Here is a 20324-nt window from a genome sequence, read left to right as displayed (position 1 = left end):
CATATACATTTCCTTATTCATAGGGAAAGTCCCAGACGTGGCCACCCAAACTTGCACATTGCCCCAAGATTAAATATATACAGAACCCCAGCCTGCTCATTAGATGAATCTAGTATCTTTATTAGGTGAATTTTTTCTGTTTTTCCCACCTTTAGGCAAGCAGCACAAAGTAATAATACTCATTCCTTCTAGAAGAAAACATCAGCCATTATTAAAGTAGAATCCCAAGTACTTCCTCTCAGACTGGTGTTCCGAGCTCAGGAAACAGGCACAGAATCTGAAAGGACTAGATCTAGGAAAGCTAACGTACAGAGGCATCTCAGGACCCCTGGGGGCTATGCCTTTGATTGTTTCATCCATTCAGTATCCCAGTCACCATGACTCATGCTCAATTGAACAACTGCTATCTAAGAAAGACTTGTCTCTGTACATGGAAGTCTCCAGTCATAAACCCCTCTCTTATTCTGACTAACTCATATCTTGCCCCCACCCTCAAATCATAGTTCAACAGTCTCCAGGAGGAATTTGCTGAATCATCAACGAGGGCCTTGCCTTTCTGAGGCTGCTATCTATTTGGCATCATTTAGGCCCTGTAAACAGTAATCATGAAGAAACTAGTTCTTTTTGGATGCCTACCATGTGCAAATCTGGTCACTCACATGGATATTGTCTTATCTTCTGACCCTAGTAGCTGGCACATAGTAGGTACTCAGAAATTTTCAGTTGAAATTTTAAGCCCTGTCTTATATTTCTAGGACTCACAGGCATCAAATTTTAGCACATATACACACACATAAATTATGTGTGTAGCGCAGGTAGACACATCCACACACACGTGTGCACTCGCACACAATGTATGGAAAAAACCTTTAAGTCTTCCAGTAATTTATCCTGTGGGGTACCTTTTGTTGTTGTTGTTATTGTTGTTTTCCAGGCACTGTTGTAGAATTTGGTTGTTGCCATAGTCCAGTTGTTTTTATTTTCACACTGTTTAACAATACGGACCAGTAAGAATGGAGGAATGCTCCTCATTTTTAGTCTTTCTGCCCTTTCCTGTAGCTGCATGCTCCCTTTTCTCCAGACCCTCTCCTCTCTCTCTGCATTTCTTTGTGAACTCCTCTCTCTCACTTGTTCTTGGATACTGCCTGTGGAACTAGGAAATGTCACCCAGAATTAGTTATGTTCAGTTACTTCACAAAGTGCGATTGCAGAGTAGCTGTCATCCAAGTATGGTGCAGACACCAATGTTACAATTTTGGCAGACTTTTCAGGATGCACCACTAGTTTCTGCAGCAGTTGAGGGTTTGTGTAAGTGCTGAGACTGGTTCAGGGCACGTCTAAGAGGTGTGACTATAAACTAATGAGGCTAGCTTTATGTAAACAAACACAGCAGAAAGTCTACAATCCAAACGAATGTTATCCTTTAACATAGTCCTCATGGGAGACCCCACACTTGCTCCAACAGTGCTGCCATTGCTCTAAACACTTTTGGATTTGTCCTCAGAGTCAGTTTATGAGAAAATCTGACTCGTTGCTTAGAGTCACACCTGATTTTTGTTCCAAAACAGCATTACCCAGCGTCATCACCCTCCATGTTCACCAGACTGGGCTTTAAATGATTTAGAGAGGTTTCCTGAAATCAAATCCACCCTCAAAGGACAAAGATTTGCAACCATTAAGAATATAGAAAGAATGAACCTTAGGTAGGTCTCTAAAATGAGTCCCCAGATATTTTTATCTGCTTCATTAAAATAGGTGTACAGATCCTCACCCTGACTCACAAACCTGCTCCTCAAACCTCATCTCATTCTGCTCACCCGTCACCCATGATACGCCAGCCCCACCAGCCTCCCTTCTCTCCCTTGAACACCCCACGCTATCCTACCAGAGGGCCTTTATACTAACTGTTCCCTATGCTTGGAATGCTTGAATGCTTTTAATCTTGATCATTATATGGCCAACTCCTTACTAACATTTCAGCTTAAATGTCACATCTTCAAGAGTGGCTTTCTCTGGCCACCAAGTCCAAAGTCTAAAGTCACTTTCTAATCACATCACGTTATTTTAATTTTCTGCGTAGCACTTATCACTATACATTTTTCTCAGTGTTTTTATTTGCTTATTTTCTGTCTCCCCTGCATTAGAATGTAAACTCTGTAAGAGCAGAACTTGTCTGTCTCATTCATCACCATATCTCCAGCAAACAGTAGGCACTCAATAAATATGTGTTTAGTTGAATTGAATGACTCCCAAGGTTTTCTTTTTAAGGATGTGAATATATTATTTATTTCGACAGGAATGATTTTACTTAATATCATTTCAATTGATCTTTTTTTATGTTTCCAAGTAATTATTTTGATATCAGGCATCCACAGCCTAAATTCCAGTCACCTCCTCTTCAAGAGTTGATAGTTGTCTTTTCATTCTTTTGTTTGTAACTTTTATATATATATGCAAGACAGAATATATTCTTCTTGTCAAAAATTAAAACACTATAGGTAAAGTTAAAAGATACCTTTGACAGCCCACCCAACACATACATGTGCACATGCACACACTCACAATCTAGGTTACTGTCCCTAAATTTCCCCCAACGTAACCATTGCAATTGTCTTAAGGCTTGACTGAGCTAGAGAATCCACTTCCAAGCTTACTCAGAGTACTGATGGCAAAGGACCTGTGTTCCCTCCTGCATAAGCCTCTCCATAGGGCTGCTCCCTGACATGGCAGTTGGCTTCCCCCAGAGCAAATGAGAGAGACCAACCAAGATTGAAGCAACAGTGTCTTTTTAACCTAACCTCAGAAATTACATGTTATTATTTTCTGCTGAATCTTGTTAATTACACAGACCAACCTTGGTACAGTATAGGAGGGTGTGAATACCAGGAGACAGAGATCACTGGGGGACCTCTTGAAGGCTGGCTACTCCACTACCTATCTAGCACTGTTGAGAATTAAATGTAATAATAGGTTTAAAACATTTCCCTGATACATTGTAAATGGTCAAAAAAATTGTTAGCCAATATAATTCTCAAAAACAAAATAAAACAACCCAAAAGTTTCCAGTAAAGAATTTAAAAATCTTACCCATCTGTTGTATAGTTTGTGTTGCAAAAACCCCACCCAATACAAGCACTTTTTCAAGTTTGTAGAATTTTTTGTTCTAAAACTACACTATCCAACACAGGAACTACTAGCCACATATGACTAGTGAGTACTTGAAATGTGTCTAGTCCAAATCAAAATATGTTCTAAATGCAAAATTTACACTGAATTTTGGAGGTTTAGTACAAAAAAAAAAAAAGAATATAAAATGTCTCAATAACTTTTATATTGATTACATGTTGAAATGATAATATTTTGCATCTATTGAGTTAACTAAAATATATTAAAATTAATTTCACCTATTTCTTTTTGCTTTTTTAATGTCACTACTAGGAAATTTTAAATGATGTGGCTCAGACTATATTTCTACTGGACAGCACTGAGAATACTAGCAGAAGATATGGTTATCTTGTTTCATACTTAAGCTCCCTATGACATCACTTGGTGATCTGCTTTGGATTTTCTAAATAATTTCCTCAAGTGTTTTGTGTGTTTGTTTTAGAGAAGATGTCCATTTGCCCCTTGGACTTTGGGAGACATGGGCAGGAAGTCTCTCTCTCTGTTATTGGCTCTGGCTTCTTAAAGAACCACAGTTACAACCTAAACTATATAATATGGACTTTTTGAATCCACGTTCTGCTGGGAAGTAGCAGGGAAGAACATGCCACAGCCCCATATCCATGGTGTAATGAGTTCTAGGAGAAGAAAGTTCCACAATAATTAAAATGAAACATTTAATCTCCAAATCTCTAAAACCTTTTTGGAACCACACTCTCAAAGTCCTTGGGAAAACCTAAAAATAAGAAAACAGGTTGAAACCTAAGTGAAGCCAAAGTGAATTTTGAGTCCTGAACCTTAGCAAGACAGGTAAATTGAAACTTATGTTTTAAGTTTTTCTGGTATCAGAGTTTCTGAATTAAACAACATTTAATTATTGGAATACTTCTATATTATTTCTTTTGACATTCCTATCTGAATATAAGTCAATTGTGAGGTTGTTAGAAGGTTGTCACTTAGGATCAGCAAAGATAAATTTTATTAACGGCTATTCTTGTTTGCCCAGAGGATATTGGCTTACAATGCAAGGTTTATACCTAAGTGACTTTGTTTTCTTCTTTGAAATGACAGATAGGGTTGAAATTGACACCATTTAGTATATATTTCTGAATGGTAGCTGGAACAGAAAATTTTTATCTGGGGCAAGAGATTTTTTTTTTTTCTTTGATGGAAGAACATAGAGCTATTTTATAAAAACAGGTAATTGATTTATTTGTGTGTGTCTCTAAAAAATATAACATAGACCAATGGGTGTAATAATAATAATATAAACCTCCACTAATTGAGAACCGTCTATGTAAAGATTATCACTAACTTATCACAACTTATGAGATGGGTGCTATCATTATGCCACTTTTACAGATAAGACAGTTGAGCTTGAAATGGCAGTGTAACCGGTTAGGGTCACACATTCAAAGGGGGCAATGCTTGATCTATAGGACCCCACAGCCCTTTTACCATCTTGCCTCCACTTTGGAAATAACAGGAAAGCAGATTTCAGCTCAGGATGAGGAAACTTTTTTAAATTAAATTAAACTCTTTTAAATTAACATTAAAAGTGAAAACGGACTAGGCTTCCTTGGTGAGTAGTGAGTTCCTCTCATGGAGGAAATCATTACAGGACCCGGTACCATAAGAAGAGGCACTTAAGGCTGGTTGTAAGGATCCTTCTAACACTGAGATTAAATGATTGTCTTAGTACCTTGTTTTCCTCATCAATTAAAAATAAGGAAAATGCTGATAATAATAGAAAAGTTGTTGCTAAATTGCAAAATGGCATATCATTAGTAATGGGCAAATGTGTTCATTTTCTTCAAGCAAGCCAAAGAATTGTTCCCTAAAAGCCTCAGTTAAAAATTGAAATTAGTTTCATTTTACCCTCATTATATTTTCAAGCTTTAGGCAATTACCAACCTGGCCCAAATTCACCAATTGTAGGGCAAGGCTGAAATTAAGAAATAGTAAGGCAAGGAAGTAGTTGTTGATCCGTAGGTTAGATTCTGATGGTGAAGAAAATCCACTCAGTCTGATCATTATTTATCTCAGAATTTAAACAGTAACTGTAATTGTATTCTTTGAACACCAAGTTCCTGCTCCTCCCCCTGCTCCCACCCTGTAGTTAATTAGCTGGGCAGGTCTTATAACAAATACCCACTCAGAAACACTGGGTGGTAGAAATGCTGTTGATAATTAAACACCACAATAGCACGGAGCCTATTTCAGGAGCCCGCCGAGTCGTCTTGCCCCAGCCGGACTGCTCACCACTCGCTCACAGACCCTCTATTGTGCTGGCTGTGGCTGCTCCAAGGGATAGTTGCTTGGCTGGAGAAGGGATAATTGCATTAAGAGAGAAAAGACCAAACCTTGCAAACAGATCCAGGAGTTCTGGACTCAAGGGGAAAATAACCAGAAGGTGGAAGTGAAAAGGGAATGGATCCAAGAATAAGAGAAGTAGATGGGCAGGAAAATCAACCATAAAATAGACATAGCCTTTCTAGTTTCTATATCAAACCAACCAACCAACCAACCAACCAACCAAAATGAGTTCGCCAATCTTATGCCAAATAGATAGCCATTAGAAAACTACAATACATAAATAATAGGTTCATTTGCATTCCATTTGGTTTAGAGGAAGTCGCTGAGTTTTTAACATTTTTAAGAAAATCTTGGATAATCATCCCACCTCCCTCCGTCTCAGTTTCTTCATCTTTAAAATAAGCGGTTGAAAAGCTTCTCATCCTGGGGTGGCAAAAATAGGAATGGGATTCCCAGCACAATTTTCAAGGCGTCAAAAACCCTAACCTCTCACACCATTATTCAAGATAAAACTACACAGTCTAACATAATTATCATATTTACTTGCTTTGGCTTAAAATATATTAACCCAGTTTGTTAGATTGATTATCTCATACTGAACAGACACTTCTATTGGCAGTTATATAGGTCATTAATAATGAGAAAAATGATTACTTTATAGGTCAGCTGATTTGGTAGTCAATAAAGAAAATCTTTCAAAAGAGAGTATTTTACTAAGCTATTAAAAAATCCATAGAAAAAAATAATAAAAGGTTTGCTTGGTGAAATGGTTGGAAACCACTGGTTCAGTCTGTGCCCCTCCACTTCGTGCATGGAATTACCTCTAACAACAGAGGCAAGTGAGTATATTCCCAGGGGTGGGACTTAGCCTGGGGGGGAAAAAAAAGGAGAGATTTCTATAAAGTTTCCCGTTTTTTTAAGTCCTCATTTTTGGGGAAAATTTTCCATTCTCTTCCATAATAGAAGTGTTCCTTTTAATTTCTAAATAGTGTGCTTTCACACAATCTGTATGGAAAATTTGATGCTCCAGGAAGATGCCCATATTCATTCTGTGCCTTCAGAGACCCCCACTGTACCCCCACTACCCCCCACCCCGACACTGTATTACGTTGGAGTTTAGGTATCCCAGTTTGAGAAGCACAGGGATCTAGATGATCTTGGAAAATTCACCTGGCTATAAAACTGTATGGATCTTCCTTGTTAGTCTATGAAGAGGCAAAATGCTTTACGTTGAAGATGCAGAATTCCTTTACACTACAACTCAAATAGCATCAAGTCTACAGCATAGGAGGAAAGGGCAAGTCTAGAAACAAAGTGTGTTGTGCTAGGGAAAGCAGGAAAAATGTCAGGGGGAGCTCAAGAGAAGCTGTCCATCTGAAATGCCACCTGGAATTCACACCAGTAATAACTATTGTGGATATAAAAATTAATAGGGGGGATTTCATAGTATTAGAAAAATTTATTTTTATAAATCATGTGTCTATCACCCAAGTGTTGACGCATGCATGCAATTCAAACATCAGGCTTACAATAAAAAGCTCACTGAATGACTTAGCAAGGACAATTCCCCCATTTTCTCTATAATTTGGAGTGGAAGGAGGGGGGAGTGGGTAGAGGGTGCAGTTACTGGGTCAATTAATCAACCTGAAAACTGTGACACAAACTCTGACGCCTAACCTATGTCTAAAAATACACAAATGTATACGAATTTGTTTTAAACTGTCAATGCCTATATTTAGGACCTTCCCAGCAAGGCTATAATGAGACTGTGTTTGAGGGCTTCAGTCATAGCAGACTCTACCATTAATCTGAAGTTAGTTAAATTAACAGCATTTAGTACTAACTTGTCAATCTCACTGCTCCAGGAAATTGCACCTTGAGGCTACTAATATTGCCAATTTTTCCACTGGAGTATGCGCCCGCGTGTGTGTATGCGTATTTTTTTTCTCCAGAACCTCCATGTTCATACACCATCATTGCTTCCCTATGTCCACAGCACTTATATTATCATTTATTCTGGCCTCCTTTAGCCTTCCCGGGGGATTCTGCATAGTGTAGCTGCTCAGTGAAAGAGTTTTTTAGCTTTATATTTATTTGTTTATTTTTCTGTCATGGCTCATGACTGAGGCTTTAAAAAAAAGTGTGACAGTATTTAGAGTACATGATTGACTGCTACAGCAACATTCATTAACCATGACAAATCTGCAGCAAAACACAGTCCTGAGTGTTCTAAACAGCAACTTTAAAAAGAAAGAAAAAATAAAGAAAAAGAAAAAAGACTCAACTAATTTTTCATTGACCTCATCTGTAAATAAATTTAAACTGATGGTAAGCAGGGGCAATAATAAATTAGTACTCATTTCCTGTAATTAACGCAAACATGCCTATGAACACAGAGAATATGAATATATAACCACCTAATTTCCATATCAAAATATACCTAACAACTTTTCACTTCAGTTATCTTCATATTTTCCCCCTTAATTAGAAGAATGAAATGGCTGGATTTCTTTCCCACCCACCAGAGGGAAATATCATTTTGGTCACAGAGAGTGTCCAACACGTGTCAGTGACAGATCTGCAAAGGCTATCTTCTCCTCTTTATCACTAACCAGGAAGGGCTCCTCCAAAGTGACCAACTGACCTCGTAGGCAGGCCCTCACATGCGTGATAGCCACGAGTAAACTGCAAGCAGCAGCCTCCCAACCTGACACAAGAATGTGAAACGTTCTATCATTGACACAAACGCTCACTCACACAAGGGCGAGCTAGGTAAACAACATGATGTAAATCAAGTAAAGACTATCACGCATTGAGTAAAACAGAAACATCAAGCTGTATAACCTCTCTCAGCAAGAGGAACTAGTACAACTTGCTCTCCAGGGCATGGGCATCTCTGGAGACCATTCCCACCATCAGACCACAATCAAAGAGCAAACTGATCAAAGATCAACGTCTCATCACACCCATGTCATCCAGCCATCAGAACTTACTACCTCTACTGTGGCAGCAGTAGTGGAACACTTTGTTAGCAATAAATAAACTGATTAATAAAAACAAAATTATGCCATTAAGACATACATACAAAAACCTCTATGAGCTGGGCAAAATGTGATAAGAGCAGAATATGTGATTCAGGTTCTACCAAAAAAAAGAAAAAATGACCAAACAACTTTGGCAGAATGCAACTTGCCTCATGGATATCTTTTCCTAGGGCCTTTCTAGCCCTACAGAGCTTTTGGCTCTAAGTGTTGTCCCTCTAACGACCATGGAAACAAACGTGTGCAATCTGGATTAGAAGTGGTCCTCATGGGTACTTGATAGTGGCATTCTAATTGACTGTGCTAAGCAGCTATTTGGGGTGCATGTGACAAGAGGGCCAAAGGGCAATAGGAGTATCTTAATTGATGGATTTACCATTTAATCTAGTCGTAAATGTCACTAATTAGACCTTATTGTAACAAGATAGTTAATAAAGAACATAGATCCCACTTTCCCCAGGCATTTTTAAAAACCCATAGTAGACTCTTAGATATCCCGCCAATGAAGCAGCATTACCCCAGGAAGAAAAAGGAGTCACCCCATTTCTATCCCTTCAGTTGTCAACCTGGAAAGCCGAGCAATGCACCTCAACACGCTGGTGCAAGAAGCCCAGGAAAGGGTGAGTGAACTGTCTGCTCAGGTGGAGAATGAAGGATTCAGTCTGGACAACACAGAGAAAGAGAAACAGCTGAAAGCTTGGGAGTGGAGGTACCGGCTCTACAAACGCATGAAAACGGGCTTCGAACATGCCAGTGAGTATAAGCAGAGGACTTCTACATTTAACTAGAAGCCAGGTTGGTTTGAGGCAGGCCTTCTTTTACTGATTTTTTGCAACTCTACAGGGTCGTGGATGGCCGTTGTCAGCCTATTTGGAGCAAGGATTCTGGGAGACTATAAAAGGATCTTTTGTCTTGCTTGATTTTCTGGCTCCTGATAGTTTCTCTGAGCACAGCCATGAGGCTTCAGTGCTGCTGGCCTCCCTCCACCATGTCACACTCATCTAGCACTTTACACCCGATACGCCCTAATGCCTAATGACCTGAATGGTCCGATGCCCTAACTGGCTATATTTTGGGATGTGGAGGTGGAAAAATAGTTGTTTGCCTATTTGTCCAGTTTCTGCTTCACGCCCAAGTTTAAGTTGTTTTCAACTCTCTACTGCATTTTTTCATACAGAGCTTATATAAACTGACCGTCAGTTAATAAAGGCAACAGAGAAGGAGTCAGTCGACCTAGGAATTATGCTCTTGTTTGCACTTCTATTCTCCTTACCAATTTTTTCTTTATTTTAAGCAAAGCTTTATTTCTGGATAATACTCATTAGCACTGGAAGGTACCGCTTAGTGCAACCCCTAATATAAAAAATAGACAAAATTCAAACACTTGTGAAATATTAAAATCTTATTCCAAAGGGAGATCTTATTCAAACAACAACAAAAAATTAGGCTTGAAAATTTAAATATAAGGGAAAGATCAGTTCACTAGTTTGGAAATTATCTGCCTCTGTTTTGTGATATAGATAAAGACCAAAGGCAGTGAAAATCTTGTTTTCTAAAGTAGTACTGCGTAGTAAGTACCAAATCTAGGCCTAATTCTTTCACTTGAAGCAAATAGCTTAAGCAACATTAATGAAAGGTTGCTTTCAAAATTAACAATCTCTTCAGCGATACTGATACCTTTCTTTAAAGACATTCAGCAATTGTTTTAATAAATGCACTTACTATTGTCCCTCATTTAGGACAGATTAATACTAGAAGCAATCATATTTTTAGACTTGATGCCATTTTTTTTGTAATTTTAAAAATTACAAAACACTTTCTGGGTGTTAATACCTAAAACCATTGAGTCCTTTAAATCAAGCCTGTTTTTTTGTGAGGAAGATCAGCCCTGAGCTAACATCCATGCCAATCCTCCTCTTTTTGCTGAGGAAGACCGGCCCTGAGCTAACATCTATTGTCAATCCTCCTCCCTTTTTTCCCCCCTTTCTCCCCAAAGCCCCAGTAGACAGTTGTATGTCATAGTTGCACATCCTTCTAGTTGCTGTATGTGGGATGCCGCCTCAGCATGGCCAGACAAGCAGTGCGTCGGTGCACGCCCGGGATCTGAACCCGGGCCGCCAGTAGTGGAGCGCACGCACTTAACCGGTAAGCCACGAGGCCGGCCCCCATTGAGTCCTTTAAAACCTGAGGTTAGTGGGCATGATATTTGCCCATGAATTCTCTCTCAGAAAATACAGCTTGATGTAATAAAAGGCAGCATGAGAGCAAGGCGAGTTACCATTCTATACTGGGAAGAGCCCAGAATCAGGCATCTGAAGCCATGGGCTTTCATCCTAGCTGTGTGTCTTCACTGTGTCCTCGAACAAGTAATTTGGCCTCTTTAGACTGCAGTTTCCTCATCCTAAAAGTGGGGATGCTATTACTTGCCCTTTCTACCCAACAGGCTTGCAAAAATGCTCCAATGAAATGTTTTACATACAAGTACTTTATGAAATGGAACGGTCTCTACCTACAACATTGGTTCCTGCTAACACTTTCTGGCCTCCCTTCCGCTAGTCCAGCCCAGTCTCCTGTTGTGTTTCCAGGATACCTTGGGAAGGTTTAACTGGTATTATTTACCCCTTCAGAAGATGTTCTAATGCTTAAATAAGACTACAATGGCAACAAATAAAGACTATTGAGACTTCTAATGAAAATGTTCAAAAGCAAAAGCTATTAGGCTCTACAAACAAATGCTTCCACAGTGTGTTTCAGAGTATCCTTTGAAGAGGCAGGAACATTGTTTGAAAAGGATTTGCTATGTTAAGATCCTTGTGTTTTTCCTTCTGTCCCAGGAGCCCCAGAGGTGCCAACCAATGCCTGTCTTATGGTAACCAGCAGCACATCACTCACTGTCAGCTTTCAAGAGCCTCTTAGTGTCAACGCAGCTGTCGTAACCAGATATAAAGGTACTGGGCTCCAGATACCTTTTCATCGCTCCTTCTTAAAAAACAGTCCATTGTCTGGAGATCAATTATGTATTTTTGTGTTTTTGTTTTTCCTGCCGATAAGATTTTTTTCATCCCATTTACTTTTGGAGTTGAAATATTTCCATAGGCACTCATGTACTGAGCAATAAGGTAACTAAGTCCAGAAATGATGAACCACAAGACCAGGCTGTCATTCCAAGCCCCTAAATTAATATTAATATTCCATTCCTGTTTGCAGAGGGCCTGCTCCATGCATAGCATAGGATTAGGAACAGGACTGAGTAGGACACACTGAAGATTAGGCTTGATCTAAGGAGCTTAGAGGCTGGGATACAGAACATACTAAATAGGGGGCATATCAATTGATAGCTGTAATAGCAGGTAACTAGGTTGAGGATTAAAAAAAAAAAAACAGATAAAGTGCACTGGAGGTCAGAAAAGAAAGAGGGATGGTAAAATGATAGGATCAGAAAGGCCCCAGGGTGTAGGGGGCATTTGAGCCTGACTTTCAAGGATGGCTAGGATTTGAACCAGAAGATACTGGGAGGGAAGTAAACTCTATGTGGACAGAACAGTGAGCACAGGTATAAAAGCAAGGACATGCTGGGACGAGTAAGGAGAATAAGGGAACATGTACAAGGAATAGAAAATAGCGTGGCTCCATGGGAGGGAAGAGTTCATGAGATGGTGCAGTGAAATGTAGATCAGAGAGTGAAACTTGGGTCAGGAGGTAGGGGTAGGATGAGGCTTGAAATCAAGGTTAAGAGGTTTTGACTTTGATGAACTCTGCAGACCATCGAATATGACAGGCACAAGATCAGAGATAGACTTTTGAAAGATTAATTGGCAATACTGTGTATGATGTATTGGAAGAGATACAGATTTAGAATAAGGAAATGAATTAGGAAGCTATCCAGGAGAGAGATCATGACAACCTGACCTGGCTGCCATAGCAGCACTGGGAAAGGAGAGAGAGAACCCAGAGGAGAAAGATATTATGGAGATATTATGATGATAACAGCCAAGGCTTACATAGTGCCTACTATGTGCCAGGCACTGTTTAAAGCCTTTATATGTATTAACTCTATTTAATTTTCACAACAACCCTGTGAGGTACATTTCATTCTGATTCCCACTTTGCAGATAAGAAAACTGAGGTAGTGAGATTAAGGAACTTTCCTAAAGGCTCAGATCCAGAAGTATCATTTATGTTGACTCTTGAATAGCATGGACAAAAAAGGAAAAAAATCTATTTTCCTGTTTCATGAGGACATATGGAAATACCCTGATCAGTCCTAAAACCCAGTAAAGTTCTCCAGGCAGATTCCAAGATGCCCAGCCACAAGGCAGAATTTCTGGGTTCAGGTCACTAACACTCCCTTGGGCCACAAAAATGTCCAAGTAGTGTATGAGCTTCCCTTCTCCTTCCCAGGGCCGATCCCAGGAGATCTTCCTACGTCTGCAAACATTATTACTCTGCCCACAGGAATTTTCCAGGTAATTCTACTCTGTCTGTAATACCTTAGGTAAGACAGCATTGAATTGGTTATCACCTTGGGTTTTCTGTACCAATCTAAGAAAAGGCAGCCTTAGGGTATTAACAGCAGCAGATAAATGAAACCACCTAGAATGGCCTCCCACAGCCATCCTTTGATACAATTCTGATATTTTCTCTTGGTTGCCTCATCTGCCAAGACTTCCTGAAATTCAAAGTGTGTGCAGGCAATGTCAGACGTGGGCATTTTCCTCTCTTTCTACCTCTCTCTAGCTCAGGGTTTTGATGAAGGGTTTCATCAATGCTGTCCAACTTGACATTTTCTTTTTACATTTGATTAGTGAGCTACCAGGAGCTAATTTATCCAGACTGTCAGCTATTTAATACTTGACCATAATGCCAGCAAATTCTATCAGCATTCACATATTAACACGTCTCATCTCAGGAGACTTGCATTTGGGTGAGGTTGAAATGAAAGGTCACAAGTGGGTTTTGTTAGTGACTGGAGAGGATTAATTAAGCATTATAAATAGAACTGTCTGTTGCATTATGGAGTAGGTTTCCTTGCGTTAATTTATAAGGTCATAAATTGAATCCTTAACCTGACCACTCTCAAGGGTTATTTAAAACAGCTGGCAGCCTACTGTACCCAGAGACAGCAGGACAGTTTTTAATTCAGGGTTAAAGTAATTATTTAATTATGGAAATACTAGCAAAATTACCCTGAGACAAGGCTAATTATTTTGTTTGCTTTAAAAAAGAAGAAGAAACAATTGAGAAATCCACAGAATGAAATGGCAATTATCTAATTGGTTAGAGGGAAGGCTTAACCCTGCAGTATTTAAGGTTTGGCAAAAACATCTCACAATGCTGTCCAGAATTTCTGGGTTCAGCAAAACCTCAAGCCTATTTTGACAACTAGATGTTTTCCTCATTCGTGCTTAAGCCAGTGTTTGAAGAAAATCTAAATCCTTCTGTGTCTCACTTGCTTACACTCAACTCATCAACATGTTTTTCTAAGAGTTCATTGATAGCCAGAAATCTTTTAAGAGTATCTCTTTATAAGCCTTCTTCAGACTCTGGGGGCCATGCTCTAGGCCAATTGCCATCACAACCTGGAGTGTCAATTTCAGCTTAAAACCCAGGAAACAGTTTTGAGCAAGACCCGCTGAATTTTTCTGCCAGCAGCTCCCCTGAATGCCAGAATATGGGGCTAAGAGAGCTACTATCTCTTTGTAGGTGTTTTCTCCTTGGATTCAAAGAGCCTTGCATTCTTTGGTCCCACTTCACTAATTTTCATGACTTACGGAGCAAAACGAGGTATTTCGGATGCTTTGGACAATTGCCGGACCTTTATTCCACATTTTCTCCTCACTGCCTTGGGTAACCTGCCTGGAGCTCCCATTTGCAGAGGATATGTCATTTCTCTGCAGTCCCAAAGCAGAAAATATTTTCAAAAGTGATTTTGCTGCTCTTTGCAGGCTTGGGGGTGGATAGGAAGGTATCCTCTAACAGGTGTAATGCAGCATCTGTTTTCCATCCACAGGATGAATTATTTTCTGGCTCTTTTAAAAAAGCGAGCCTTGAAGTGGTCACACTTTGGGCTTTGCCAATTACAAGATGCTGCAGGGGCCTGCCCTGTGTCGCAAGCGGTTAAGTGCACGCGCTCCGCTTCAGCGGCCTGGGGTTTGCAGGTTCAGCTCCCAGGTGCGCACCGACGCACCGCTTGTCAAGCCATGCTGTGGCAGCGTCCCATATAAAATAGAGAAAGATGGACATGGATGTTAGCCCAGGGCCAATCTTCCTCAAGAAAAAAGGGAAGGATTGGCATCGGATGTTAGCTCAGGGCTAGTCCTCCTCACAGAAAAATAAAAATTAAAAAAAAAAGATGCTGCAGTAGTGGCTTCAGTGCGTGTGGGAGGTACCCTGGTTTGGATTGTGCCCTTCCCCACCTCTCTTCCCACCTTGTTCCCTAATAGATTAGAAACCGGCACCCTAATTCCTCCTTGGAAAGGCTTGTAATAGTAAATTGTTTAACTGCTCTTCATTTGATGGCTTTTAAAAATTAAAAATGAAAAAGGATTTTTCCTTGCAGAGATTGCCAAGACCTTTCAGGAGCTGGTAGTGTATCTGCTTTTGCAAAGAACAGGCTGGTGCTTCTGCCAACCATCACCTCCAGTTTCTTTCTCAGAAGGGGAGGAAGCCAAAGAATTCCAGGGAGATGTCTAGGGGCATTGTAGCCCCCCCTAGGAAAGAGAGTCCTCCATTTGCACATTAAAACCCTCAGGGTCAATCTAGTGTGAACTTCATCACTTGGGCTATCTTTTCACAAGACTTAAAAACCTGACTTCATGGGGCCTGGGTGCATATTACTTAGTAATTTGTATTATTTTTACCCCTCTTATTATTTATTTCCTCCTACATCTTGTAGCTGGAAAGATATTTGTCTACCAAGAAAAATGCATTGTATTAGGGAATGTAATTATTTTCCACATTTAATTAATTGAAGAATTAATCTGATCATAAGCATGAGATGGCTACCCTCATTACTAGATTGAAGTAATATAATTCCATGAAACAAAAAGATTTGTAACAGGAGTGAAGCCAAAAGTTTGTAGATGAGAGCAACTAGAAGAGGCAGAGGGTGTTATGTCCAGAGGATATGAAACTCAGTGGATTAACATTTTTTGCATGCAAGTGACAATGTGGAAGTGAGTTGAGTGACTAAAGGTATGACGGGGATAAACAGCAGGTCCAGTGAGAGAGAATGGCAGTACTATTCAAGAGTCATTTCTTCTAAGCTGCGACAGCCTTTGTATCCTCAGCCTCTTTGAGTCCTCCACTAGCTGCTGAGTGGTCAGGATCCAGTCAGTTTACTCTTCAACTGTCTTGTGAACCACCTTAAAACCCTTCTCCAATAAGACATGTTCTAAAGCACAGCCTTTTTGCATTTTCTTCGCTTAGAAAATTTTTAACCCTCAAACAATACAGTACAGGATTATCATAAAAGACAAAATCGAGATTTACCCTTCCCTCAGTGTCACATCCCTATCGCCAAGTTAATTTCTGTTATGAGTTTAACATATGTCCTTACAAATCCTTTCCTGATGTACACATACAGGTTTCCCCTGCTATATAGCAGTAGAGCATTCCTATGAAAGCTTTGGTAAGCTGAAATGGCATAAAGGGAAGAAGCAATTACCATTAATTTACATGGGAAAATTTTTTGAGCATTTCCAGACCCCAAAAATAACTTACCAAATCATACCAAATAACACATAAAACCTAAAATAACACTAATGTATAGTAAAAGCAGGAATGATATGATAAATACACAGCCTATATAAAGTAGAAATAACGTATGTACAGTGTAGTTTCACTTACCAGAATGAGGAAGACAGCGAGCACACTGGAAGGCTGAGAGGTGGTGGTGGTGGTGATGACAGGGTGTTAGACTGAGTCCTCGGAGGTTGGGGTGGTGGGAGGTACAGGAGACTGGGGTGTAGGAGAGAGATGTTAACATCTCATCATTGTCTGAATCCATCAGGGCAGGCAGGTCACTAAAGTCTAAACTTCTATGTCTGTCTGCCTCAATGTCGAAGGTCGGGGTTCATCTTCTGTTGTGGCTGATGTGGAAGGCTTAAAATACGACAGTAGGCTTGACTGCTTAGCCTCTATAGCAGCTCACCGCAAAACTAATGCTGAACACTATTTTCCCTTCTTGTCCTTTTTCATAAAAGCAAAAATCCTCCTCAGATTTCTTTCCATTGGTGAAAACAGGTACTAATGTACATATTGCATAAAAGCAAACTGGCGTAAAGCAAACTTCTGAATAGTGGGGGACACCTGTATGTGTATATACACACAGATGTATAGTTTTATTTGTGTGCTCTAATATAAATATTATCACACTATTTGTCTAATCCTACCCCTAGATTTTTTTTTTCAATTCAGCAATATATTATATACATCTTTCCATGTCAGTGTGTTTGGATCTTCACTCTTTTAATAGTTGTATAGTATTCCTATTCCCCAGCTAGAGGTGCCATAATTTATTTAATCATTCTCCCACTGATGGACATAGGTTGTTTCAGTTTTTTCCCTACTATATAATGTTGCAATCCTGGTATGTGTCTCTATTTTACCTGTGAGAATATTTTGTTAAAGGATTGTTAACTAGAAACAGAAAGGTTTGTGCATTCACACACTCTGTCTCACTGATCTGTTTACACCTGTGCTAATCCCATGTAGTAACTTCATAGTTTATTTTAACACCTGGTAGGGCAAGTCCCTCCCCGTGGTAACCTTTTACAAAATATCTCAGTTATTTGCACACATGTTCTCTTCCAAAAAATTTTTACAATTGGCTTGTCAATTTTAATGTTTAAAATGTTATTGGGCTAGCATCGTATTCCAAAATTAATATGGGGAGACTTCCCATCTATGACATGTCTTCCTAATCAAGTTGAATTTTATACAGTCAGGAGAGTTCAATAATTTTCTTTATATGAGTCTTCTACACTTTCTGTTAAGGTTCATGCTGGATATATTTTACAGTTTTTGTGACTATTATGAATGAACTCTCTTTTATTCTCTAATTGGCTATTGTTGGACAGTAGAAGAGTTATTGCTAATTTAAAAAGAAAATCTTTAGTTGGCTGCTCTACTGAACTCTCTTAGCAACAGCTTTTTTTTCAGTAGATTGTCTTGCATTTCATGAATTTTTTTTCATATCGTCTTCAAGGAAGACTCATTTTGTTCCTTCCTTTCTAATACTTTTCATTCTTTTTCAGATCTTACTTCATTAACTAGAATTCACAGCAATTGTGAATAGTAACCGGGATAGTATGTATTCTCTCTCTTACCTGCTTTTGTCAACATGCATCTAATTTTTACCATTAAGTATGATGTCTACTGTAGTTTTATGGTAGATATCTTCTACCAAATTAAGGAAGTTTCATTTGGATTATGTTTATTGATACAGTGTTGAACACAATTTTTAAATCTCCTCTGTGAATATAATCCCTCTAGTATTTCAAAAGTCACGTATTTGTGCCCTTCTTTTAGAATTATTGGACATTTCTCTATTTTATTTTGTTTGAAGAATTAAAATTTTTGATTCACAAAACCCATTTCTTGCTTATTTTCTATTTTATTAATTTCTGGCTTTAGCTTTGCCAATTCCTACTACTTTCTGTGGGTTTACTTTATTGTTTCTTTCCTAGTTTTGTTTTTTTATTTGAAAACAGTTTACTTGTTCCTATATTTTGCTTGTTTTCTAATCCATGGATTTAGGACATGTTTTCCCCCGACTAATGTTTTGTCCATATCCAAAAAGCTTAAAATGTTGTATTATAAGTATCATTTGTTTATAAATAATTTGTAATTTGTTTTAGTTCCACTTTAACCGGAGATTTCAGTTGAGTCATTTTAGACTTCTGAGTCTCTATTTTTTCTTTTTTTTGCTGTTTTCACTGTCAATTTCTAATTTTATTATATCATAATAAGAAATTTTTTAAATGTAGACTGTATCCTGTTGAGATTTTTTAAAATTCTTACTTGTGGCTAACCAATGAATCAGTTGTATATGTACCATACTTGGTGTTTGAAAAGAATGTGTTTGAAACTCTATTGGGTATAAAGTGTGAATGTGTGTGTTGTTTAAATTCCTGTTTTTTTCTAAAGTATTTGTCCCTTTGATCTTTGATCTCTGAGAAGCTACTTTGTCTTGCTTAATACTGTTTGCCTCAGTTTCTATTTTGTTTGTAATTAACATTGCTTTCTGTTTCCATTTGCCTGCTGTCTTTTCTATCTTTTTACTTTCATCCTTTCCATGACATTTGAAATACATTCGTCTCTTGTAATGAGTATAAGTATAGTTAAATTTATTTACTCAGTCTGAGAGTCTGTCTCTTTTTACATACACTTTTTAATTTTTTTTGTACAAAGTGATATAAGAATGAGATTAAAAAACAAATTTGTACTGAAAGGCTTATAATGAAAAAACAAGTTATTTGCTCCATTCCTCCCACCCTTCTTCTCGTCATAGCCAGCATATTTGAACTCCTTTAGTTCTCATAGTTACCTGTCTACTTTAATTAATATGCTTCTATGGCTGTTTCCTCATTTATAAATTGCAGGTCTTATCCATGCAATTACAACTATAACAGAAAAGAATTTAACTCTCTCATAATACCACACTCATCTCCACTCCTTTATTCTCTCAACATAATTATATTTCTATTTTTAGTTACATCAACAATGTTTCTATGTTATGAGTGTGTAAGTTTTTAACATTGCAAAGTCAAGAATTGTACTATGATTATATTTCCATTCCTATATATTTTCCTCAAATCTCTAATTATCTTTTTCTCTTTTCTACCTTACTTGTTATTATCATATTCAAGATTCTTTTCAAATGATCTGTTCATAGTAGTACCTATTTCCCCAAAAGAAGTACCTATTTTCCCTCCCAGAGTACTCTCTGCTCATGTTCCACTGCATAATAATAATTCATTAGGTTTGCATTAGGGAAATGCAAATTAAAACCAAAATGAAATATTACTACAGGCCTATCACAGTAACAAAAAAATTTAAAATAGTGACACCACCAAATGGCGAGGATGCAGAGAAATCAGATCACTCACACACTGCTGGTGGTAATGTAAAATGATACAGGCACTCCAAAAAACAGTTTGGCAATTTCTTGAAAAACTAAACACGCAACTACCATACATCCTACCAATTGCACTACTAGGCATTTATCTCAGAAAAATGAAAACTTATGTTCATATAAAAACCTGTACACAAATGTTTATGTCAGCTTTATTTGTCATAACCAAAAACCGGAAACAATTCAGATGTCCTTCAGTTGGTGAACGGTTAAACAAACTGTGTACATTCATATGATGGAAAACTACACAGCAATAAAAAGGAACAAATTATTGATACACATAACAGCCTGGAAGAATCTCCACAGAATTATGCTGAGTGAAAAAACCAATCCAAAAAGGCTACATAGTGTATTATTCCATTTATATAACACTCTTGAAATAACAAAATTATAGAAATAGAGAACAAATTAGTGGTTGCTAGGGATTAAGGAGGAAATGAAGAGGAGGGAAACGGGTGTGTATAGCTCACTTTTTTGTTTTCTAGCTAATGGATATATTTTTAAATACCTTGTTTACCTTTTATAGGATTTGGAAAGAAAAAGGGTAGGCAGGCATGTGTGTCAGTTTGGCATCTTGATTCAATCTCCAAGTCACTTCTTCTTACTTAGACTTTATGCTCAGTAAACATGACCTAAAACTAATATTAGCCTAAGCTAACATACTTATG

General features: G+C 38.4%; 1 protein-coding gene across 2 annotated transcripts in view; it reads left to right on the top strand.

Moving 5' to 3' along the window:
• The window catches only part of ANKFN1 (ankyrin repeat and fibronectin type III domain containing 1), a 281192-nt gene that overhangs the window by 155083 nt on the left and 105785 nt on the right, over positions 1–20324 (top strand). For both annotated transcript variants that reach the window (XM_058559349.1, XM_058559350.1), the window contains 2 exons: positions 9078–9272; positions 11354–11467. In XM_058559349.1, the coding sequence (XP_058415332.1) occupies positions 9078–9272; positions 11354–11467 (309 nt within the window). The remainder of the gene's footprint in view (positions 1–9077; positions 9273–11353; positions 11468–20324) is intronic.

Source organism: Diceros bicornis, chromosome 18, assembly GCF_020826845.1.
Source record: "Diceros bicornis minor isolate mBicDic1 chromosome 18, mDicBic1.mat.cur, whole genome shotgun sequence".
In the NCBI taxonomy this organism is placed as follows: Eukaryota; Metazoa; Chordata; class Mammalia; order Perissodactyla; family Rhinocerotidae; genus Diceros; species Diceros bicornis.
The sequence above is the reverse complement of the archived record's forward strand: the minus strand, read 5'-3'. Positions and strand labels throughout refer to the sequence as shown.